This window comes from Rhinolophus sinicus, chromosome 18 (assembly GCF_057876585.1).
Source record: "Rhinolophus sinicus isolate RSI-liver-muscle chromosome 18, RSI-T2T, whole genome shotgun sequence".
Classification (NCBI taxonomy): Eukaryota; Metazoa; Chordata; class Mammalia; order Chiroptera; family Rhinolophidae; genus Rhinolophus; species Rhinolophus sinicus.
The window spans coordinates 8,867,122-8,894,013 of NC_142518.1; the positions used below are offsets into that span (position 1 = coordinate 8,867,122).

General features: G+C 39.3%; 1 protein-coding gene across 3 annotated transcripts in view; it reads left to right on the plus strand.

The window, feature by feature from the left end:
* GLRA2 (glycine receptor alpha 2) overlaps positions 1-26,892 on the plus strand; it is a 191,545-nt gene that overhangs the window by 63,429 nt on the left and 101,224 nt on the right. For all 3 annotated transcript variants that reach the window (XM_019746238.3, XM_019746239.3, XM_088794847.1), the window contains 3 exons: positions 15,263-15,345; positions 18,489-18,626; positions 20,244-20,458. In XM_019746238.3, coding sequence (XP_019601797.1) covers positions 15,263-15,345; positions 18,489-18,626; positions 20,244-20,458 — 436 coding nt within the window. The remainder of the gene's footprint in view (positions 1-15,262; positions 15,346-18,488; positions 18,627-20,243; positions 20,459-26,892) is intronic.

Here is a 26,892-nt window from a genome sequence, read left to right on the forward strand (position 1 = left end):
GCTGCTTCCTATATTGAAGATCCCTGCCTTTCCATTGGATGGCACGCAGCAGCAGCATTCACCATATTGTTTGATCACAACAGAAAGACTCCATGTCACACATCACTTCTGGTATGGCAATTTCTGTCATAAATAAAAACATTATGATGTGCTCTCATCCACCTTATTCACTGGATCTGGCATCGTGCGACTTCTGGCTCTTCTGCAAAGTCAATATGATTCAGGACATTGAGGCAGCTATGAGAGCGCAACTAAAGACACTCATGAAAGAGGACTTCCAGAACTGCTTCAGAAAGTGGCAAAAACGATGGGATAAGTTCAAAGTGAGGGGGAGTATTTTGAGGGGGATTAATGGCAATATGTCTTTTACTGTAATAATATTTTTATTTAAACATTCACCATAGTTTTTGATAACACCTCATAAATTAAGTAATAGGAATAAAGAACAAGGAAAAGAAAAGTGGTTCTAACTTTACAAATGAACTGTGTTACTCAAATATTGTTAGAATTTGGGTTTTGGCATCCACACTCCTATTTACTTGAGTCACTGGACTCAATTTAACTAGAGGGCAGGGAGTAATTAGTACTAATATATGTCCAGGTGCATATGCCCAGGTCCAAGTTTAAGGCAAAGTGGGCTATAGTTTCTGGTGTCTTAAAGGTGCTGGAAAGTCCCTTCTGACATTCCATTAGGATGCTTTCAGGTTTATAATGCAAATACTCCTGGGAGAGGAAATCCACTGGCCTAAATTCATAGTAAGCAATAAAGAGCTGATATGAAAATTTCTTTCTGATACCGTGTTTCCCCGAAAAAAAGACCTAGCCAAACCATCAGCTCTAATGCGTCTTTTAGAGCAAAAATTAATGTAATACCTGGTATTATATTATATTATACCTGGTCTTATTTTTAATATAAGACCAGGTCTTATATTAATTTTTGCTCCAAAAGGCACATGAGACTGATGGTCCGGCTAAGTCTTATTTTCGGGGAAACATGGTAGTAGGTTTAATGTCCATGAATAATAGTGAGAACTATCATGTTGGATGCCTGAGAGGAGAAATCAGATAGCACAAAGAGGGTTAAGAAAGACACAAGGAAGGGATACCACAGAAGTACCAAAGATACACTCATGATTTACCTCCATCCTACACATTTAAGCAATTACTTAAACATTGGTCTACATTTAAAAAATGTTCTGTGGTGATCTTTTATATTTCCATTTTCCTAAAACCTAAAGCAAATAGATGACAGCATTTCATCTAGGAACAATTCCATGCTTTCCTAGCTTTGGAGGAGCAGAGGTAGAATTAACTCTACATGGGAACCAAAGCCCAAGGCTTTGATGGCCAAACAAAACACAAAGAGAGCTATGCAGTGCACTGACTTCATTAACAAGTAAGCACACACTTGCTGATTTTATACCGCTATTTCCCAAAAGGCAGGGGTTGAAACAAAGAGGTGACAGTAGACTAGAACTCCGTAAGTATTCTGCATGTTCAAACTTGGATCCCTTAATAAAATCCAAACAAATCTTTAAATAGGAACCAAAGGCCTTAGAAAATTCAGTCAGAAAATTCAGTTCAGTTAGAAAATTTCTATCCAGTGTTGCAGGACACAGTCTTTGTTGATGAAAATGTATCAAATCTATTTCTGTCCATTCTTCTTCTGATTTCCTTTTTAATATTCACTTCCCTGATATGTTTTAGCTTACTGTTTATTTTATTTTAAGTTTTTTTGTTGACCCACCCCACTAAGTATGGATCATCCCTGACCAAAGTGTAAACAAGCACACAAGTCTTGCTTTGTACACCCTCTTCAGAGACAAATTCTAAATTAATGTTCCTTAAGAAGGCCTGAATCCATAGGAATAATGAGGTGAGCCTTGAGTCTCATAGATATTTTTGCTCAAACAATATATGTTGAACTGAACAAAATAAATTGCAGAAGTCAAGGCATCGTGGCATATGATGTGCAATATTAAAGATAAAAAGAGAAGGTGAGCATTTTTGGAAAGAAGCAGCTTATCACACATGTCCACAATGTCTTTGCTAATATTTGGGTTTTTCCTTTTTACTTCCCATGGCTTCTGAGAATTTTCTGCCGGAATTCTGAGTTTTTATAGAAGCATAAGTTTGTTGTTGTTGTTTTCTAATTTGAAGGCATCAGATTACAAAATATATAATCTAACACCCTTGTTTTACTGATGAGGAAGTGACTTCTTTCAGAAATCAGGAGAGCCAATAATGGAGCCCATAAAAAGAAAAGCTAGGACAAAAAGCAAAGCTCTTGACTTCTGTGTCAGTGGTATCATCTCCTACCACACATTAATTCTTCATTTACTTCAACTCAAGTCCAAAGACACAAACAAATACAATTCCAAAGACATGTTGTTTTGGAACCAGCCTTTTTGGGACCCATTTTTAAAGGACTATTGGAGGAAGAAGGTAAGATTTCAGATGAGAACATAAAGTATCTTCAAATTTTGCAAATTTCTGAAAAGACTGTTTGAATTCAAGGTACAACAATTGACTTTCGACTAGGAAGATCTACTTGATAGTTTTATATAGCAAATGTAGCTTATATAGCATGTCTACTTCCTGAAAAATTTTACTATCCCAGGGATCAAAGGGCTAAAGAGACTCATTATGTCAACTCCCTACCTTTAGTCAACCTGTTGAAAACTCATTCTATTTTTAAAGATGTTCAGAGGAGGAGATTTTATATTCTCTCTTTGGATCCTATAATGTTACTCTGACATTGTGCAGAAATTCTTTCTTATATAGCTCACCTCACATTTGCTGCAACTTAGTCGCTTTTCCCTACATTTGTTAACAGGATAAACAAATGGCTACCATTTTTGGAAGGATGTAGGTATTATGTCACAGTGTTTGCTTTCACACAATTTTGTCCAATTGGAGTTAGTGAATATACATTTTGTCACCAACACTATGTTGTTGATTTAATTTTACTGTGTGTTCTACTTCAGTACAAAATGAAGGTGCTCTTCATCTTGCAATTTTTAGCTTGCTGTACAGTTTGGAGCCTCTGCTCTGAGCCTTATGATGTTGAATGTTATCCTGGCTACTTCTGATACTGTAGGATGCACGGGTATTAGAGTCAAACATCCTTGGGCTTGAGTCTCTGGCCTCAGAACTGGCTGTATGACCTATGGAAATTTGTCATCTCTCTGAACCTCTATTTTCTCAGCTTTGAAAAAGAGATGATTCTGTTAAGAGAATCAGAATACAATATATGTTATATGAATAGTCAAAAGTGGCATTGCCATTATACACTAGGGCCCCTTGGTATTTTCTTGTAATTTAACGATTGTACTTTCTGTTCCAGCCTCTAAGACAAAGAGTAAACTGATCAAGATAGAGCCTTACAAACTCCAAACATTAAGGATGGGACTGACCCATTCCTTGAGAGGTGCTTAATCTTTGGGCGAGTTAAAAGCTCCAGGGGGTCTTTGAATGCCCCTAAAAATGTGTGCATATTTGATGTACTAGAGAATTTAAACTTTTTTGTTTGTTTAGAGGATAAGGTTCTATCTTTCTTAAGGAGCTTTGACTTTCCAACTGGTAACAACTGCTTCCAGGTTTATTGTATGCCTCCAGAATGGGTATGTCTTTAGCAAAGTTGTTAAGAAAATAGTTTGCCTTTGTGTCTTCTTATTTGACTGACCAGGTACCTGGGGGCCTTATGCTACCCTCCAACTGCAGAGAGTCCTCTAAACCATAAATAATTATGGGATTCTCCCTCCACAACAGCACCCTATATCACCAAGTTTCCTGCTCCCCTCATCATCAAACTATCTGACCTGAAATTTATTCCTTTATGGCATTTGGAGGTGATTTGCTTGTTAACCCCTTTTGATTCCATTCATAATTCCAGGTGTGGATGATTCAGTGTTCTGCCTTCCAAGTAGTACTTAAGTTGTAACGGAGAACTCTTGGGGATTGACATGTCTTCTCCCTCTAATGATAGATTGCAGGCACCATTGACAGTAGGTGGAGCGTAGATTTCTAGACAGACATCCAACGGTGCTCTCCAAACAATCCTGTCTAATGACCGACTCCACCCCCACACATGAAAGGCCAACTTTTCTCACACAGCCTCCCATCCTTGACTCACCCTAAGGCCTGATGTAAGAACTTCAAACGATGTAACTTCAGTTATAGAATGATTTTTATAGCATAGGAAAAAAGAACATTCTCGATTTAGATGTCAGAGCCAAAAATAAAATGCACAGTGAACTAAGCCCTGCCTAAATGTTACCAATGGTGATACTTTGACTATCTTACTCTCAGTTTTGATGAGACACGTAAGCCTATATTTTCTGTTAGAAAGCAGCTCTGAAAAGCTGTGATTTCTTCTCTCTGTGCTTATTTGGACCATGTTTATATTTATATCCTATAATCCAGGCAAAATTACATTCTCATTTTCCGACTCTGTGTCCAAATCCTCATTAGTTTTGTGACTTGATTTAATGCAGTAATTAATGATTGTAACATACGCGCCCACATCAGAATTAATCAGTGAGGCTTCAGAGAAGTGCTGGAAAATGCCATGGAAACCACAATGATTCCGTTCTTCCTAGAGGCAAGCATGATTGGGAGGGTGGGAGGCGCTGGCGTGCACATTCGCTGGTGGATTCAGCAGGAGCAGAGCTAAGTGGTGCGGGGGAGGTATTTCTGGAGAGTGGTTTCCAAAAAAAAGGCGTGGCTGAGGGTAGAAGCATTAAAGTCTACAAAGTGTGATCTGTACATGACAGACTCTCTTGAAGTGCTGAAAATCTCTGTTGAGCTCCTGATTGGGTTCAGAAATACACATATGTACACTCAAGGGCACAATATTGGTTCAAACACAACAGAGTAAGGATATTACCCTTGTTGAAAGAAAAGACGGAATTGTACAAAGGAATGCATGGCAGCTGGCATGCCCACCTGTCCTTGGACTGTTTACCTTATTGGGCTAGCAGTAGTAACCAGTAGGTTTTCCTCCTTTTGGAGGTAACTTCCCACTGCATTAACATTCATCAGAGTTTGCTCTGAAAGCAACGGTGCAAAGAACAGAATACTGAAAAGGTAGCAGAGGGCATCAGGAGCCCCACACTTCCTTCCATCATTTACTGTATCTTCCAGGCTCATAGAACAGCCTCTCTAACCCCATCAGTTTATCATTCTGAGTCTCAGTTTCCTTATCTATAAAATGAGATTCAACCAGGAGACCAGATGAAGTCTAAAGCGACTTCTAGCTCATATCATAAGTCTATAACTCGAAATGATCTCTTCCTTCCCAAATCACAAAATTCCTTCTGGTTCAGGAAATATAAGAGTGGGTTCCTCATGTCCCTTAGGGCTTGGGAGTCAGCAAGATGAGATTTAAATTTAAGGTGCCTATCTCAAACTACTTATAGATCTTTGAACCTTGCTCTCCCATACTGAATATCCATCTCCTGAGGAGAGGAACCTAAGTTTGGAGTAGGGCAGGGAAGATATAGTTTAAGAAGCAGCCTTACGTTCAACATACAGTTTACACAATGACAAGGACTTGATACCAAACTCCCTACTGAGAAATATCCCAATTGCAAACTACATCATTTGTACCCTCTGATTCAATCAGCAGGAGTATCCATGAGACGTTATTTTAGAATGTGCTCATGAAGTACGGGTTTATATACTTTCAGACAATTGTACAAAAATGGTTGGTTGGGACAATTATTAACTGGATGCACAGGCTAAAGGAAATCACATGGTAGATTTGAGCCAGCAGAGTTGAAGGGCTAATCTGATATTACTCATTACCTGAATTTTCTTGTGGCAGGAAGCCAAAGGAAAGGCATAGGTCCTGGTGAGCCTGCTCAACTTATGTTGTCGTGGGCTTCTCCCTGGTCTACAGCACTGCTTTTGAAGGGCTCTCTAGATGGCTATAATCCCCAAATAAACACACATAATATCACCACGGCTCTTATGAGACACATGAATTACTTCAGTACATTCTCCTACTACATAATCCAAAGGAAAGGCATTCCATTTTAAAATGGGGAAAAAATTGTCCCTCCTCAAAGCCCAGCAGTCTTTCCAACAAGTCTATCCTTGCTCATGGCATTTAAAATTACAAACGAACATCTGTACTGAAGAGGACACATTTATCATTGGACAGTCATTTAAAGACAATTAAGGACATTTATAATTATGTGAAGTTCCATACGTGACACACACTCAAAGCACGGCCAACCCATATCTGACTGATCATTCCTTTCAAAGGACAATAAAACAAATGTTTTACTTGACGCTTCATTTTAGTGGGGATATTTTCCTAAATTTGAGCAGTTAGATGAAGGGTAGAAAGCACTAAGGGACCTACGAGATTAAAGATAGTAATAGAATGGAATGCTATGGGGGTGGAGCAGATGTCAGTTCTGAAGGTCATGAAGACTTGAATTCAAATGCAGTCTTACTAAGTGACCCTGAGAAGTCACATGACCCTGCTTTGATCTGTAGGTTTTCTCAGTTCCAGATTCATACTAAACGTTTAGTGACTGTTGAAATCACTCTGGGTTGGCTATAAGATAAAGGGGAGGGCGGTGGGGAGACAGCTCTCCCTCTTCTTCCTAACCCACACACGGACATTTCCTTATTCAGCACCTGTTACATTCAGTCTCCTCTCCTCTTCCATGCTTGGTCCCAAGCAGATGGGTTCCCTTGCCTTGGGTTATCCTCCCTTTGGAAGGCATGTAGCTCATAACAGAAGTGGCAGTTGCAAATTCTTTCAGAAATGGCTTGGGTTTCCTCCTTAGCTGCTTGTTAAGAAGAAACAGAGGAACCGTGCTTAGTTTCAAAGTGTTATCTAATCAAGGATGGACCATCATACCATCTGACCAAGACTCTGTTCTCTCTTCCACCTTTGCCACCAGAAACATGGCCAGCAACTCTCTGCAAGTTACCACAATAGAAGTCTTAATGCAGCAAAATACCAGCAAAGTAACACAGTGTTGCTCTCGGCTGTCAGCAGACACCAAAAACAATTTACTCTGGTTTTCTTAAAATCACATTTGCAGTACACAAGTACTTATTCTCCTCCTGTTTTGCCAGAAGTAAAATAATCCCAAATAAAACATTAAGAAAATTGCCATATAGTGCTTTTCTCTTTCTTCCCCTCAATGTCACTATTAAATGGCTGTGAACTTAGACACACAGTGACCATGAAATGGACAAGTCAGTCCTCATTATTTTAATGTGCTGGCTAATAACATTTTATCTTCATGAATAGTTGTGTCTATAAATAAATTCTTGATGTGAAATGACTTTGAAATTTAAAATGTAACAAAAATGTGGGCAGTATTGGTTATTTGAATCTTGAGTAATTTGAGCTCTTCTTTCTGGTGGTGGTCAATTTAGCCCTCTCCTATTCGACACCTTCAAAACATTTTCGTTCAGGAAATATCAAAGCATTTGGAAAAGTTTTAGTTGCAGATTCATCAGTTGAATCCAATTCATATTTGGACTTAATTAACATGGGCCAACCATATGTGTGCACATTTTCTGAAGGGACCAGGCACAGATGGGAGCAGATATTGTATTTTTGTCCTTCCCAGCTAGTATTGCTCAATGCATATGGGTATTTTCTGTGATGCCTTTATAATGTTTGGTAAACATGGGCCTTCCTAGTCAGTCACTGGCATTTGCGTCAGGGAAGAGGAGTAGAACCATTGATGAACCAGCAGTGTTGCCATTTATCTTCCCCAAATCCCAAGGTCAACAGGAAAAAAACAGGGCTTCACTTACTTGGAGTTAGCTAAGGGGGTTGAGTCTAACCGTACTGCTTAGGATCAACATAGGGTTTAGGTTCAGCCCTAGACAATATTGAAAAAAAAAAAAAGATTTCTCCCTGGTGCCACAGCCACAATGTCCTGAGCCCTGTTTTCCATCCAGGGTCACCCTTCCATTTGATACTCTCAGCGTCAAAGTCTGCTCTTGTGGATATCCGTCAGGAATCTGGGAATCTATTAATTCATATACATGAAGGAGGAAATGACTAACAGTACTTGAAACACTTGTCTCTCTGTAGATTTGCATCTTAATACTCATGGGAGCCTTTAGCTAAATGACTGTTAGTTGATTATATGCAACAGTAAGAGTTGGAAGGTGTTTAAGCAAGGACATGCATTAGGATCTTTCTGGAATGCCTAATAATTAACACAGCATGAATTTTCAACCTTAACTTATGTGCAAAGCCTTCCCAGGTACAGCCACATCTGTGCCTTCTCATGGACCAGGTGAACAGCTCAAGGCTACAGTGAGCAGGACACTCTCTATGCTTTACATGAGTGCATTCAAAGCAGCCGTTTAATTACAGAGCTTTCAGAAGATGAGTTTAACATTTTCATTCCTTGCCTGCCTAGCCAAACTTGGGTTTTGTTCGCCATGAATCAAGATCCCTTTGTGGGCACCTTGGGTTTTGATTCAGGAGCATCGAATGGTGATTGCAAGTTATACCTCCCTGATAGACCCAAAGAGCTCTCTCAGGATCTAGGTCTGTAAGGAGGGTAGGTTATGTGCTCTACCCAATCAGTGTGAACACTTATCCAGGTACCAAGGGAGTAATTAGAAGGCTTTTACTCGATTTAGCTCATGTCTGTCAGATTTACATAATCTGGAAGGATTCTTTAAATGGGGATTGAAAACAACTTTAAAAGTTGAAGGATAAATGCACAACTCCTGAGATATATTCCATTAAAAGGATATATATAGCACATCATATATAATATATATTATATATATATGTCTATAAATATGACATTAGACTAGGAGTTCCTTCAAGATAGAAACTCTTCTTTCAAGTTTATGATATGCATGGTGCCCAATAAATGCTTACCAAAAATTGCTGAATGGATATACTAGATTACAACTCAGGCAGAGTTCTGTTTAACACTAATACCATATCACCAAGGACCTGGAATGGTCCTCTGTGTTTTCTCCTCCTCCCTGACCAGCATCATGAGCTTTTAGAACTTTTCAGGTGCAGTCAATCCAATGCATGGTCAGCCAGCTCTGCAACTTCCTTTGGAATTTCTCCGTGGCTGATCTTCTAGCCAGAGATCAGAGACAGTGCCCTGATACACTGCCACTGCCTTCCAGAGGGCCATTGCCTCCCTTTGCACAGTCATGTGTTGATAGGCATGCTGTTTGGTTTCCTCTCTGCTGCACCTGGAAACTGCCCTCCCACCCCTCTTAGCATCTATCTTGCCAGTTTTCTAGCCATGCCCACCAGTCTTGGCTGCCAGTGGACTAACCTTGGTTTCACTGCCCTGACTTTTCCAGCATGCTTCTCCATTGTGACCAAGGCTCTTGATTGACACCCCCTTGTCTCACTACCCCTGGTCCAGTCACTTAGAAGCCTACTTGAGCCTAATTGTCCTGCCCTGGTTTCCAATAGAAAGTAATACTTCATGCTACTGAAAAATTGCAGACCCATTTATCAATCCTCTTTCCTATTTCCCTTTCCCAATTTTCTCCTTTTAGTCTATCATGTTGACAGGAATTAAAGTCATCCCTTGGCACACGCTGAAACAGTGCTTCTTAAAATGTGCTCTAGGACATGAGCATCAGTATTACTTGGGCTGCTTATCAAGAGGGCCCGAGAATCTGCATTCCCCTCAGATGACACTTATGCCCACCAGAGTTTGAAACCCACTGTGTGAAAGGATATCTTGATCAGACAACAAGCCTGACAGTGTCTTTTAATCCACTGACTCCCTAACTCTTCCCTCGCTCTTCCCATGTGTGGGTTGTATTAATGATGCACTTTTCACTTGACTGCTAAGTTGCCCCCAGGCTAATTTCACTTAAGGTCTCGATGGGTTAAGATGACACTCTAGTTTGGTACTTGATGCATCCTGTCAAATCTCTCTGACATTAGAATGTCATAAGGCTCAGACATTTCAAGGTAGAACTGAGAGGAGAGATTCAACAGACCTACATTGTACAATACGGCTGTCCGTATGTTCGTGGGGAAAGAGTGGATTGTGTTCTAGGATGCTGGATGACGAAACCCTATGGGGACAATAAATATCCCACCTATCCACCCAGATTCCCAGAAAGTTCCTACTTTCAGAAGCATTGTTACTTTCACTTAAGGGCTTTTATCATAGTCAAGAGTGCAAATTCACTTATAATAGGGAATCCTTTCAACTGGTCACCTTCACTTATAGTTCAGAATCATGTTTTAAACAGCATGGGGTTTTGGGTGAGGAATGAGGCCCAAAGGTCGAGTGAAGGTCCAATAGCTCTTTCTGGGTAATCTGGGTCAACCACCCCGTTCCCTGAATCCAGTCAGTGATGCTTCTACTATGCGGCTGCGGGAAGAGCGGAGGGGTTTTTAAAAGGGCAGGTTACAAGAAGTCTGGATGCCTGAAGAAAAATGAAAGGGTATCCCTGGGCAGGTACAAGGCAATCTAAGGCGTCTATGACACTCTGCTGGCTTCAGAGACAAAAGAGGCTGATACATTAGTAAGGGATTCCTTTTCTAAGGAGGAAATATGGTAGAGTGGGAAATAATCAATGAACTTTGATGTCAGTTAAAGTTGGGTTCACATCTAACTTTGGTCATTTACCGGTTGTATGACCTTGGGAAAATGGCTTAACCTCTCTGAGCTTCAATTGGTTTATCTCAAAAACAGAGACCGCGCTCTGCCTTGCGTCGTGGTACTCTGTGACTGTAATGACAGTGCTTGAGCTACAGCAGGTGCTCAGAGAATTGTGACTATCAATGCTATCATCATCATCATTTGGAAAAGTTTCCTTATTAGGTGTCTGAATCCTACAAGAACAGCACAGGTCCTGCCCTTTCCAATATAGCCGCATACTGCTGAGGGTTTGTAGTACGCTGCAGTGTGCTAGACGGGGTCCCCAAACAAAGGAACGACAGCAACATACTTGAGACTCTCTTGCTTTTCCTGAAAAACCCAGAAGTATTCCGTTGTCCTTCCTTTCCAAACAAGACAGACTATCATAACCATTAGAATTAACTCTTCCAAAATAGTATGTTGGCAACGGTTGCTTTAGGCAAGCTCACTTATTGTATATCTACCTGCAAATTCATTTTCTCTCCAAATAGCTTTTTTTTTTTTTCTCCCAAGGATCTTTCACTGGGAATGGACTCCCAATGCTAATACCACTCAGATCCTTATGAACCAGTAGTTCATTAATGAATCAACGTGCCTTCTGTCCACCATAACACTGTAAAGTTAAATGGTTAATTTGCATCCTTCTAATAATGTGAAAACAGTCCTGGCCAACGCAGGTGAACCAAGCTTCCTGGCTTTCCTCCAGTATGATTTGCTTTATGTCTAGTGGGAATCTGCCAGCAACTTACAGAAGGGGCCAGGCAAGCTTTGCTGGCTTCCTTTGCCTGTCTTGTAATTTGGCAACATCCTGTGGGTTCTGATGACCAGGCTCCTCTCTTCTGAATCTTTTATCCTTTCCCATTTCCGCAGGACAGAAGCTTGAAATTCTCCCACAGACCTTGAGGACACAGATTCATTCATTTGTTCAACAAATATTTACTGACTACCTACTCTGTGCCAGGCACTGTTTTAGATGGTAGAGAACAGCAAGTCCAAGCTTTCATGGGTCTTGCATTGTAATAGGGGAGAAATAAGTAAATAAAAATATAATATTTGATTTTACAAACTGTAAAAGTAACTGAAACAGTTTACAATGTCTGCCTCTATCAGTCATTTAAACTTTAAGTAAGGTATAAACTCAAGAGCTGGTTTTATGAGCAAGGTGAACTGGAGAGTAGTAAGGAAGGGAAGTGAGATTTGGGGACTCTGACTTCTTATGCTTTGTCTTATTCTTTTGCCTTTAAAATCAAAATGTTTGCTCAGCCTTCTTACTCTCAGTGAAGCAGGGCGCTTCTGTAAGGAAACTTGGTTCCTTCTCCTGTGCAAACGGGAGCAGAGGCCTCCTGAAGGCTTGTATGTCGGCCACAATGACAGTGGAGGAACGTGTGATAATGCTTCCGGAAATGAGTTCTGTAACAGAAATCAAACGGAAGATGGGCAGCCTCGGCTCACTGCCTTCAGGTGCCATGGCCTTAATATTTTAGACTGTGGGAAAGAGGAGAGCAAATCTGACATGCTGTAGGCAGTGTCTGCCAGCAAAAAGTCTGAGTTTCAATTAAAATACTTTCTGTGAGACCCACCAAAAATAGATGGAGATCCAGAGTAAAGGAGATAAAAATTGTTCACGTTTTGGTATAATGCTCCATGTGTCAGTCTTATTTGATGCAATCTCTGCATCTCTGTACAAAATAATAAGCTCATTTCCCCCTTTTGAAGGTTTTTGACTGCGAAGAGAGCAAAAGGGAATGTTCTGGGGTGATTGACGGGAATATTCTAAATCTGGATGCTTGTTAAATGGGTAGATATAGGATGTAACAAGTCATCACGCCTCATCTTAAGATTTGTGTGCTTTTACTGTGTTTAATAGTAGCTTCAATAAAAAAGGAAAAAATAATTAAAGGGCAACTCTGCATTTTACACCTACAGATGTTTGGTGAACTGGACATCATAAACAATGGCCTGCACAGCCTGTGAAGGGACAGATTAGAGCTTTACAATCACTTCCCATTTGTTCAGCTGACAACAGATTAGCAAATCACGGAACTGTTAACTTTCCTCTTTGTTACTGGCACCCATTGGGTTCCCACACTAAACCTATCTAGAAAGGAAATGAAATAACACTAAGGAGTAAGGGAAATAGCCACTGAGTTTCCAGCTGAGACAAAATTCAGGGACAGTTTCATGCTTGGTGGGAATTTCTCTCAGTGGGGTTTTCCATGCTGGTAATAGTTTTGACCTCAAGAATTCTGGGTCCCTGTAGGACTGTTAGATCTGCCACAAAGGCAGAAATAATTGTGTGTGAGGCCTCTGCTCCCTAAATAAATGTGGAAAGTTCACTTCAGAATAAGGTCATATTCAAGACACATATAGTTTAAAATATTAAAATCAGATTTTTTCAATAGGAAACAAAATACAGTTGAATTCCATGTTGCATGCTTAAGTTGGATTCATTTCCACTGTTATTACTTTGTAATTTCTCAAAAGTAGGAAATTTCCAGATTTTCTGATTTTGATTCACTTAAATTATGCACATACTGATTATTTTTGTATGATGAACATATTTTTGTTTGATGAAAATATTTCCTCTTTTAAAAATAGGAAAGAATAGATTCTCACTGTGTTAATAACAATTTTAAACTCATACTTTTGCAGTTTTTCCCCCCTTAATAAAGCGTCTGATTTTTTTTTTAAATTTAATTACTAAAGATTTTCATTTTAATCCTTTTACTCTGCCTTTATAAAGAGTTTGTGGTATTAATCCCAATAAAATTGTGTTTTTGAAAAAATTAAGTTTTTTATACTGGGAAAAAAATCTAAATATCTGTATTTATATCTATGTCTCTAAATGAACACTTTGATTGACAAACATGATTTTTCTTGTCTAAAATGCTATTTTTAAGTCAGTTGTTTAGAACTCAAAACTATTTTTTTTCCTTTAGATACATGGTATTTGTGTTCTCAGGATAGCCCACAGAAGCTAGGTAACTTATTTAGCAATGAAGGTGAAATACTGTATGTTTATGGAAAAATGTAAATAATAAGATTATAATAGAAGATTGCTGAATAAAACAGCATTTTATAATTCTACCTTTCAGCTATTATTTGAAGGCATGTTGAATTACATAAAGACATCTTCAAATAACCTATACTTGTCAATACAGATAATGAAGAAGAGTAAAAACAAAATATGAATCATCCCACCAACCAAAAATATCTACTACTAATAGTGTTTTGCTTATTTTCAAGAATGAAAACATATTTTTACATAATTGAGATTATACTGCACTGTTTTGTATCTTGCTTTCCCCAATCATTGTTGTATTTTAACCATTTTGAAGTTTGTCAGCATAGATTCTTTGTCTAATCTCACTTCAAATCCCAAACCTTTTCTTTCTTTAAAATATGTATGCCACTACTTTTTGTTTTGTCTTGGCTTATATAGAACGTATAAAATGAAGCAGAGAAAGGAAAGAGAAGAGAACCAGGAGGTGAGGGTGAGAATGAGCATGACAACAAGGGAAAGTTTAGGTAACAGTGCCAGAGTCAGAGGGGTCTATGGATATAAAAGATTTTTCAGAGAAAATGAACAAATATTGGAGCAGTGAACTTTAGAATGACAGGGATTCCGGTATTGGAGCTAAATGGGAAAAAGCTTCATGTTACCCCTTCCCATCATTTGACAAGGAGATGGATATATATCAAGTTTAAGATCTTGCTTAGGGGACAGAGACTGGTTGAGGCAATACTGGGGAGGGAACCCAGATATGCTGATTCTCAATCTTAATTTTCTTCCTGAAAATCTGAGGTATAGAAAAGTGGAAGAGCAAGAAGTATGCACCATCTCCTTGAGGACTAGAAAATGAAATGCTGGAAAAGAGATTGACCACACGGATGGCAGCTCAAACAAAATCCTGATATAAGGCTTGGTCAGAACTGACTGGAGTCTGGAAAAGGAAAGAGGCAAAGGGGAGCAGAGTATCCCCTCTTGGGTGCAGAGAGGTGAAAACTATGTACAAGCCACTATCCTTAAGTGTTTTCTTTTTTAGCTCAAGGATTACTTGCTCCAGATTTGTCAATATTCTAGAATGAATGCTACAATATATTGTTAACCCATCCATGTAGATGAGCAAATGAAAAGAGTGGAGTTAAGCATTTGCCCATTTGATGGAAGGAGAACCAATGCTTATCACAACCAATTATGCTCATCATATCATTTATTGTCCTTGAAGCAAAGTCCACCTGCCCAAAGTATAATTCTAAAACAGTATAAACTTTGTCTTTTGGACATCAATATGGGTAAGAGCCCAGTGTCCTTGTTACACTATTTCTCAATGCTCTTGTTGATTCTAGAATAAACTTAAGACTGGTGCCACTGGGGAGGTGGGAGTCAGAGGCTGGAAGATAGGAAATAGAAAGGGATTATAGTGAAATTCTACAATATTTTAAAAATTTACCAATGACTACTGTTCATTTGAAAAATGCCCTGAGAGCTTAGATTTCATTATTTGAATCAGTGTCACTTTGCTTTAGTACTAAACGTAATTTTGCTTTCTTTCTCAAGAATCAGACCTCACAGATTAAAAAGTTATTTTTCTTTCTTTCTTTCTTTCTTCATTTTCTTTTCTGCTAAGACTCACCTTGACCTTATCCTGTCCCATGGACTTGAAGAATTTTCCAATGGATGTCCAGACTTGTACAATGCAGCTGGAGAGTTGTAAGTCACCACTGTTGAAATGACTGCCTGCTCATTTTAACCAATAACCTGGTTCTTTTAGTGTGTCATTAAGGAGAAAAGACCCATAAGACTCATTTTCTACCTACTTCCAACTGCCAAGGTCCTAATGAAAGGACAAGCAAAAGTGCGTGTGTATGTCTCATACCCAGTAGAGCATAGAGAATCTTTCAAATAAAAATGCCAAATAACTCACCCTCCCTCACAAAACAAGCCTGATTGAGTAAGCTTTTCTTTGAAATGAAAATGTCTCCTGGGAAAATAAAGATTGTTAGTCATTCAACCTCTATAATGAATTACTCTCTAATCAGAAAATTGTATTTCTTTCTATCTTATGCTCATATAGACCACCACCCCAAAGGAATTTGGGCAAGAAGGGGTAATTGATTTGAGGACAAGATACAGGATCCTTTGTCAAAGGAGGATGGAAGAATGAGGGACATGCGATGATATGGAATAAGGGGCATCTCCCGTAGATGGGCAGAGGATACACAAAGGCATGGTGAAGGAAGTAGAGAAATGCTATCTACTTTGCCCCGTTTATGGCCTAGCCTTGATGCCACTGAAATCTTTGACATATGCCATAAGTTGCTGATGCCTCCAAGGTAGTGGGATTTTCAGACAAGAGCCATGACATTTTTTTCTGGCTTGCTCTGTCAGTTTCTCTGTTTGTAAAATGCAGAGAATAATGAGTCCTATTGACCTACAGGGACGGCGGGAGATTTAATGAGGCTGGAGCAAAGAAACAGTTTTAACTTCTTGGTTTAGAAAAATAATAAATAATATTAAAAGACACATCACCTATTATTAAAAAAGAGTCAGTGACAGGGTTTCCTTCTGATCATTAAGAACCACCATAGAGTTCCCTTAAAACTTCCTACAGAAATAAACAAAATAACAAACCATCTTTGTTTTAAGAAGTTGTCAGGGATAAAATGAATATTTCTGATTTACAATAAACTTTATATATTCTTTTTCCCCCTATTATCCCTTTTCTTGAGAAGAAAGTTAAGAAAAACAGTTTCTTACATAATGATTCCTTCTGTCTTCTCTACTGCGCCACACTCACCCCTGCCTCAACCCAACATTTATTTTCTCTATAAAACAGCAACCATAGCTATCACCTGAGGCTTCACCAAGGCTTTAAAAACTCCAATTAGTAACTATGATTGGTCCTTGCAGGACCTAGAAATAGTAAAATCAAAGAAGGAGAGATATGTGTTTACCACTGACTTTGAATGTAAAGCGTAGAAACTACTCTTTACTTTCCACCCCCACCTTCCCCACCTCTTCACCTCTTCTGTCTGCGTCAGGCCAGGGCTTCAGGGTGGCTGACGAGGACTATCACTGCGGTGGTCAGTAAGAAGCTTGCCAGACAAGGACGTGGGGTGCTTGATGATGAGCTTCTAGTATTTGTTGGAGATGCCCACGAACTCCTCATGCAGCCTTGGAATAAAAGAGATAGGGTTGGCCATCCACTCCTTAGAACATCAATGCTCGTATAGGGTTCTCTTTGTAATTCCTTGCTTTCCATGTTATTTTTTGGCTTTGAATGGAAAAGATGGTCCAAAGACAGAGGAAAGTAGATTCCAATTAACTTTGCCATTGATTTCTGGGTAGCTTTGGTGAGTCCCTAATTTGCAGTAAACAATTATAAGAATCTATAAACTTAATAAACGTGATGAGATTATTGGCCAACCAAAAACTCACATAACATCCCTGTCTTTCTCACTCTCATTTTAGAGTTCACATATCACAAACAAAGGGGGAGGGGAGAGAAATGATGCCTGAAGGAAGAACAGCCTTCATTTCTAGGGTACAAAAAGATCCAGAAGCACTTGACAGATAATGACCTAGTTCACAGGACCTTGGAGACTTAGAGCTAACTTTGGTTTAGAAAACTGGTAACAATCTTATTTTGGATGGCTCAAGAGTCATAACAATATCGCCTTACGTAATGGAGAATGTTTTACTTCACGTTAATCACTGTGATGAGTGGGCCCATTTAGCAACACAGTAGCACAAATGAATATGCTTGATTTGCATATTCAGCAACTCCCGCTTTTTTTTTTTTTATTAGTTTCAGGTGTACAAAACAAGGTAATAGACATTTATCATTTATATGCCTCACAAAGTGATAACCCCCCTCCCCCAACCTACTACCCCTCTGACATTGCACACAGCCATTACATTTCCAGTCTCTATTCTTAATGCTGTACTCTGCTTCTTGTAACTGTATATATATATATATATATATATATATATATATATATATATACACACACATAAAATTGTAGTTGACATTCATTATTGTTCAGCTTCAGCTTCAGGCCTACAGTGCAGTGATCAGGCATCTACATCTTCCTTGAGGTGGTCTCCCTAATGGGACAAGTGTCCATCAGATACCCTACAAAATCTTTAGAAAGCACAATCAGTAACCACAATATTGCAACAGGGATACGAAAATCAATTTGGGTATGTAATCAATAATGTTATAAAGATTTTGTAAAGCAACTCCCTCTGAAGTTACCTGCCTATAGCTTTCCCTATTGCTAATGTAACTGAGGATTGACCATAAGGACTTCAACAGAAGCTTTCTGAAAACAAAGCTAATACAGCCAAGGACAGGGGCCAAGTTGCAATGGGAATGCTTTAGGCAGGTCTGTGATGAATGCATTCTCATTAATAAATTTAAAAAAAATAAGAATGTTTTTCATTTGAAATACTAAGACTGGTCCATGAATTGTATTGTCTCATTTGATTGTCACAGACATAGCTCTGTCAAGTAAAGACAGTCTTCAAAGGATTTTCATATTTGTTTACTTGTTTGTTCTTCAGAAAGATTTAGTGAATAAAGAAGGCAGAAGAAAATGGACTTTACAGATTCCACTCTCTCATTACACAGAAAAAGTCATTCAGAAATAGCTTGCTGTCTTCCATTTCTTTGGCTCCAGTAACAAGTGGTTGTCATGATGATTGCAGCTCTTTTATTAAGAATGCTTTTGAGTTGATTGAGCATGTGTGTGCTTTAGACCATCTTCTGATTTCTTTACATGGATAGCTAGACTTTCAAGGGTCTCTTGGAAAGATGTATTCAATTTTCCACTATGATTTGCTTACTCCAGTTGGGTACACGATGAATGACCTGATATTTGAGTGGCTAAGCGATGGTCCAGTTCAAGTTGCTGAAGGATTGACCCTGCCCCAGTTTATTTTGAAGGAAGAGAAGGAACTCGGCTACTGCACAAAACACTACAACACTGGTAAGTTTTCTTTCAGCTGCTAAACCTAAGTGAGCTCCATCTGCAGCTTGGGGTATATATCCCATCACCTTAATTGTTACAGTCTCGTACCATATTTACCAAGAAAATGGAGCTACAAGGCAAGGACCTGGGCTTGGCTCCAAACCCCCTCAACAGATAAGATACCTATACCCTGTGGAGTAGGTCAGTGAGCACAACAGAGAATTTCTCCAAAATAGAGAGAAAAGGAAAGAGATGTGGGAATCTTTTGCTGTTCTTTTGGTGACCATCTGCTGTCAAATGAGTCTGAGGAAAGTTGTCTGAGACCTTCCTTGTAAGTGGTACAGGAAACATATAAATCCTGGCCGGTTCCTGGCATCCACTTTTGACATTGGATTCTCATGTCAATTTGCACTCTCTGCCTTAGTGAAAGGGAGGAATAACACAGGTCTTTGTAAACCCAGAAACACAGCTGTTGGGCTCTCTGGTTCTGGACAGCAAAAGGAGCTTGGATGAAAATCAGCTGGCGGGAATTCAGCTGGCTCTAAAGTCGTGCATTGTCAGTAGTGCTGACAGACACATGAGGCAGCGGAGGCACTGGAGGTAGAAGCAACAAGTGGGCATCTGTTGTTACCTGGAAGATGATGTCTGCCCAGTAAAGCTGATGGCTTTTCCTATGAATGTCCCAGTTTTGATACCACACAGCAGATCACAGAGAGACCATCAAGATATGTTCAGTGATGGCTCCAGGTCCCTCGCTGAGCAGAATACTCCAGGAACACTTGTTTCAGCAGTCAACAGTGCTTCCTATAAAGTAACTAAAACCTGATTCCAAGGTGTCCCTCCTGAGCACGAAGAACCCAACCCCATCTCTTATAAATTGTGTGGGCTAAGCCAAATGGCCTTCTGAGGTTCTAACTCCAAGCCAATTAAAGAGGGAAAACCGTGGCAAGGTGAAGTATACTAATATACTTCCCCTTGGACGTAGTATATTACAACTTTTAATGGCTTTATATGCACTCTTTTTTATAGGCAATGCAACACTGTAAACAGATTCTAGGAATATTCTAAATGTCCTCAAGCAATTACCCAGAAGGCTAGGAAATTTTTATAATGACTGGACTGTATACATGGCTTATAAAAATTAGTATTTTTCTCTTGCTATTGGTAACACAAAAATAGATACACAATTACCCAAATACTCTGGAAGCTCCATGTGAACTTTACTACTTAGGAAGGAATGGTTTCAACTATTACATATATTACATGTTATATATTACATGCTGTATATTATATGCTATACATATGTGCTGTAGGTTATATATATGCTACGTATTATATGTTATAACCCCACAAAATGTGAATATTTTGTTTCCACTGGTCAGTTTATGACCGTATTGCAAATTAATATGCCACACGATTTTCATGCAGTGACTCTTTGGATCACTCATTCTCACAGTCATTCCATTACTGGTTAAGTTGGAAATGGTTACGTAGGGTGAACGTTTTGCGCAATCTTCCAAATCCATCTGTAATACTCTTAGTTTTTTGTTTGTTTGTTTGTTTTAATAAAGTCAGAGGCTGGAATAGGAAAGATAAATTCAAATTGGATTTTACATCATCATTTCCTGCTTCCAGGAAAGTTTACCTGCATCGAGGTTAAGTTTCACCTCGAACGCCAGATGGGATATTATTTGATCCAGATGTACATCCCCAGTCTGCTGATAGTCATTCTGTCCTGGGTCTCCTTTTGGATAAACATGGATGCAGCCCCTGCCAGGGTGGCACTGGGCATCACCACAGTCTTAACGATGACTACCCAGAGTTCAGGCTCCAGGGCATCTCTGCCAAAGGTAAGAAATCTCCTCACTTGACAACAAGTGACCTGAGAGTTTGTAAAAGGTCTTGTGGGCTGGAGGATTCTGGGAAGACAGAAATATTTGCCATTCTGTGGCTCTGTTGTAGATACAAATGCAGTAAGAGAACCAAGAGCTGAGTTGGAGAGAATCAGAGCTCTGAGGATGTGGGGCAACTTCATAATCAGATCAATTAGTGGAAAGAGGAATCAGGGTGGAGAGAGCAAGGAATGATCAGAGGCAGAGGAATGCTCGGGAATTCTGTCTGAGAAGCCATTCGGTGCTTTTGACCTCACGCGGTTTATGAACCATGAAGCTTGCAGGAGTTGGAATAAGAGTAATGCAAAACTTATGTTGTACTCTCAAGTATTTATTGGTGAAGTTATTGTGATTTGTATGCTTAGTAAAGTCACTTACAGTAATAAGTTTGAATTAAGCTCCTAGAAGTTTACACAGAAAAGCTATACATATATCTATCTATATATCTACGTCTATATCTATATCTATAATGAATGTATAATATTAGGGTGCAGCAAATCAGATACATGAATCTTTGCTATGCCTTAATTTACTTTAATGGCAGATACACTACTATTTTTGAGTGACACAGTTGCCTAGAGAAGGAACAGTGGAGTCATCCAAGCTGGTGAAAATTCCAGCAACTGTGGCAGGTTGACAGAGAAGTGTGGGATGGATGGCAGGGACACATAGACACTTTTTAGCACATCAAATAATAATCCATAATGGCTGCATAATCTATTTTTATGTAAAGCAGGCCCTTTGCATTTGTAAATATTGCTTAAGCAAGTAATGATAAATGTCCTGCTTGTGAAATTCCCCAGGTCCCCAGAAGTGTGCCTGTGTGGGTTTCCCCGTTTCACTGAGTACATTGAGCAGTTGGCTTCAATTTTACAGGAGTGTGAGTTCAATTTAGTATTCAGTGTACACTGCCTCACACGGGTTGAGCAGTCTCTCTAAAACCCAGTTCCAGAAAAAATCGTGAAGTAATCCCATATCTTTGCTGGCTTGGCCTTCTGTTCAGTTGTGCTACATTTGACATGATGTGAAATGTTAGGTTGTGTTCTACATTATCTCCTGTGTTGGAAGAAAAGATGACATATGGAGGAGGTCGATGGCCATAATAGAGATGGGCGGGATACTGGGAAAATACTTATGCAAACTCTTCGAGTTCCATGACTCCAAAGATAAATATTAGATTTTGTATGCTAATAGCGAAAGGAATAGATCTGTCTCTGACACTGTTTTATTTTCTAGAATAACAAATAGTACAAAATACCTGTGTGATATTTCTGTTGGAATACAGATGCCAGAAATACTAAGGTTTTTTTCCTGCTACGTAATCACAAATCAATTTTACCTAATAGGAATTCTAATCCACTCTGTGCCCCCTCCCAAACAAATTCATTTGCTTATTTCTCATTAGTTATTAATTATTGTCATTACTGCATGCCAACCCCCAGGATGCACAAATATGTATTTTACAATTTAATAGTTAAAGTACTGGTGACAAATTGTAAGCAGATAGTGTTGAAACATAAGACATTTAGCCTCCGACCACTTATTGCTATGAAAATAGTGGCAATTTATTTTCAAAATGGGAGTTTGCATTTTCATCAATTTGTTATTCATTAGCATTAGCGATTATGATTCTACATCAATGGTCAAAACTGTTGCTAACTAAATGTTCACTGATCAGTGATCTTTGTACGTAGAGACAATCAGGAGCCAAATGAGGGTATAATCAAAAATCATTTTATACTGGGCACCGAACTCATGGTGGTTATTTTTTTTGCCACCAGTAGGTTTATCTTCCTACCTGTATTTTTCTTAGGCTATTATTAAACACGGTTGGCTGTCAGCTGACTGTGGGTAGATGTGACTCACATGGATGACAGTGAGAAAGGAAAATGGGATAAAAAGTGAGTCAAGGAAAATAATGGACCATACACTTACTTACACACACACACATGCACGCACACATATAAAAACTAATTTTAATTTATAAACACTGCAGTCCCTGAGCAGATACTCCACTATGCTGATTGTACAGGTGTTCTAGGGTTTTTTGGCAACAACCTTTTACAGAGTAGGCACACACATGACACTTCAAAAGTAAGACATGCTTGCTATAGAAAAGATAGAAAACAAGAAGATATTATGAATGTTAACCATCCAGTAAGTGACTCTTAAGATTTGGGTATATTTCCTTCCAGCCTTTTTCTTAATATGCACATTTGTAAGCAAACCCACACGTGTGCACACACAGAAAATTGAGATCAAACTTTTACACAGTTCTATACTATGTGCCATTTCCCATGGCATTAAAAATCTATCATGAACATAATTTGCAATGACTTAATAGTCTGATGTATTAACTGGCATTTATTTTACCATTGGGGATCTTTTTTGCTTTGTTAAGTATGATCATCGTAACATATTCGTATATGCATTGGTGTCTCACTGTGTTCTAGGAGACATACGCATATATAGTTTTAAATCTTATTTTGCAATGTACAAAAGAAAGAACTGAGAATGATTAGAGTGAAGGAGGGCTAATCTATGGTAAGATGCCCAATGGAATGCATGTTCCATTCAAGCAAAAACTTCGTCGTGTTTATCATGTTAACTTCAGCACCCTGAACAGTGTGTGAGTTACACGAGATCAATAAATCCTCATTAAATGGACATATTACTGAACAGCCACGTACGCCCATGTAGAAGACAGACTAGAAGCAGATCTATGGATAAAAGTTTTACAGAAAAATATTAGAGTTTTAATATATGGAAGAATCTCATAATAATATGACATGTACTATAGAGGAACAGAATTTCTCTAAAGGAGTATATTGTTCTTTCTAGAAGGTCTCAAGTAGACTTTGGGAAGTTAAGAATATGGCCACAAACATCTATTTTGAAACACAGGTAGGCCTGAATCTAAATCTTAGAAACTTCACTCAACCTCTCTAAGCCTATTTCCTCATTTCTAAAATAAGAATATTATCTACCCCTTTCAAAAATTAAATGAGGATGATATGAGGCATTCCCTATATAGTTTAGCCCAGTTTTTGTACATGGTAGGCACTCAATTCATTCTAATTGTTTTTATTGTTCCCTGTCCATAATGTAACAGAAGAGACTTCCATGTGATGGGAGGTTATATTACAAGACTCATATAAAGGGCCTTATGAATAGAAGACACCATGTTCTTTGAGTGGTCCATTATTTGGTTGTAGTCATTCTGTCAATGAGAGGAGCCAAAGTTTCTCATCTGCGTGTGTGTACACGTGTGGCAATGTTTTTCATAGGTAGGCAGTTCATTGAATGGGTTAAACTCTAGAGGGTCTGAATAAACAACGGCTCTGATTTTTTTCCCAGTCACTGCCATTAAACATCCTCGGTTGGTTCTGTTTTCCCTGCCCCTGGAGGACACTGCAGGAAGATTCCAGAGACATGTCATGCCATTAGACCCAGAATGAACAAATGTATATTTTACAATTTAATAGCTAGGTAAAGTATTGGCGATAAATACTTTAGAGTAGTCCATTGTAAGATTTTTCAAAAGTCATCTGCCCTGAAACAAAGCTTCAGTCTCAGTCAATCCAGTGCCCTTTCCCCCCTTGCCCCCAGCTCAGGCCTCACCTTAGGCTTGAAGATGTACAGTGAGGTGGGCACATTTTCTGTTCCTTCAGTTCCTCCCCTTGCTTTTCCAATTCTCTTCCCCACTCCTGATGCTGACTACTGTTGAGGGCTGACGGTGAAAGGGTGGATGGAAAAAAGTTCTTGGTGAGTGACACTGTTATATTCTAACTCTTGCCTTCTGTAATGGCAAGCCTCCAAATGCCAGCCTTCTTGTGAGTTGAACTTGAGTTCTTTGCAGATCGCTGAGGATCCCACACATGACACCATTCCTGGATGAAATAATGCACTCTTTGGCTGATGTCTTACAATCTCCTCTTAGGTGTCACTTCCTAGCATCATATCCCATACAACTCCTGGGGTCTCCTTACTCAGGTAGACAGTCCTCCTGGTTGACCTGTTTGCAAGATTATTCACATCTGGCTATCTTCCACACCATTCATTTGGCCCACCAAGAACATGCATTCTTGCCTTGCTAAATAGTGGAAATGCAACTTAATTGTTAACCCTCCTGCCTTCACCTTATCATCTTGTGTAGCCCAGCTATCCTACTGCCTTCAGAGTTAATCCAGGTAAGAAAAAAGTATTGGTGTTCGTGTTTTCATACAAAACTCAAACTACTAAGAACACATGGCAGGTTCTCCTAAGAACACCTTTATTCTCTGATCCAGGGCAACTTGTTGGAATTTCAGCAGCTCAGCAGATATATGACATGTGGGGGAGATGCTAGTCTCTTCTCTTACAGGGGTGGGGGCAAATCGCCTTCTCCCCATCTGTAGGAGAGAAGGGAAAATGCCACAACACTGTCAACATCCACAATTTGTATTACTTCAATTAATTCTTTTCAAATGTCTAGTCCTCTATAATGCAGGGTGTTGGGTGTACTAACGCAGGGTGTTGGGTGTAATGGTCTCTAGACAGCTTTTTCTTTCTTCTAGAAAGCCCTGCATCCTGCATGCACATGTTTAGAATCTCTCTTCAGAATGAGGCTTTAGGCAAAATTCCGAGACAGTAAGAATATCCCATTCCCATGCTGTTATACTTATAAAAAAACATACTTAATTTTAGAGTTTTATCCCTATGAGGGCAAGGACTCCATTGATTTTGCCCATGCTTACATACCCACCATTAGCACACCTGGCTCATTGTAGGTGCCCAGTAAAGAGTCAGATAGCGAATGAATAAACAGTGTTGAAAAGACTTGTAGTCAAGTGGTATTCCATGTGCAATCTAATTGGCAAGTCATTCATCCATTCATTTAACTAACATTTATATATCTGTGCTAGAGGCGGGGAAATCAAAGATAAATAAAACATAGTCCCTGCCCTCAGGTACTTGGAATGGTGATTATTAAACAATGTGGAAGAGAGTCACACGTCATATAACAACGTTTTGGTCAATGATGGACTGCATATATGACGTGGTCCCCTAAGATTATAATGGAGCTCAATTTTTCTGTAAGAAAGGGGAGGATATGTAGTTCAGAAGGAACTTTTTTTCTCTAATGGGAGCAATATGTGTGAGGTTTGGTAATAGATTCTCACTCACAGCACCTCAATTATGAGCACACAGACGACATCCCAATCAGTCAGCCACTGACCTGTTCAGCACAGAGAAGCCTGTCCCCCCACTCCTCCCAGATTTACATACTCACAGCCCTCCCGGATCTAGCCTGATGGTCTTCAGGGTACATTGCTGTAAAATCTTCGTTGAGGACCTAAGAACCTGTACAAGGACACAGGTCCATAGAAGAGACTTTAACAAGAATTAAGTGCCACTGCTAGAAAAAGCTTTCTGTGGTAGGGTGGAGCCAGCCTGCCCCGATATTTTGGAAATATTTTCAGGTCGTAATGCTGTAAAGCATAGATAAGTTTTATTTCTTCCATTAGTTCGATGCCAGAGAGAGCCCTTTGTGCCAGACAGGGTCAACAGAACCAAAAATTTTTTCCAAAGTCAAAATACTGCATTCTCAGTTGTACATCCTCTCCATGTTAAACACTCTTTTTTTTAATGAATACTACAAAGTTCCTGAATCTGACCACCACTCCAACATGCAGTAGCCAAAACTGCATGGCCATGACTACCCTCTGTGTTCCTTTGTCTCTCCATTTTAATTTCTTATTCCTACTGATCCTCAGGTCACCTTTCACTCCCTCCTGACAGTCACTATTATGATGATCTATGCCTTATTGATAACTTAAGATATGCAGATGACACCCTCTTACTGGCAGAAAGGAGCAGTGATTTGAAACGAGGTCTGATTAAAGTGAAAGAAGGAAGTGCCAGAGCAGGACTGCATTTGAACACCAAGAAGACATAAATCATGACTACAAAAAAAATGTACAACTTTAACAGACAATGAAGACCTCTAAATTGTTCATTTTGCCTACCTTGGCTCAGTCATCAATTCAAACAGAGACCGCAGCCAAGAAATCAAGAGAAGACTCGGAAGGGCGGCAAAGGAAGATTTAGGGATGATGACCAAGAGCAAAGAAGTGTCATTAGAGACTAGGCTAAGACCATCCACTCCCTCGCATTCCCAGTTATGAAGTATGGATGCGAAAGTTGGACAGTTGAAAGGCTTATAGGGAAAAAAATGATTCATCTGAATATAGTGTTGGGGGAGAGCTCTACGGAAACCCTGATCCACCAGAAAGATGAACAAGTGGGTCCTAGGGCAAATTAAGCCTGAGACATCACTGGAGGGAAAAATGACAAAACTGAAGCTGTCCTCCTTCGGGCACATCATGAGAAGACAAGGCTCTTTGGAAAAG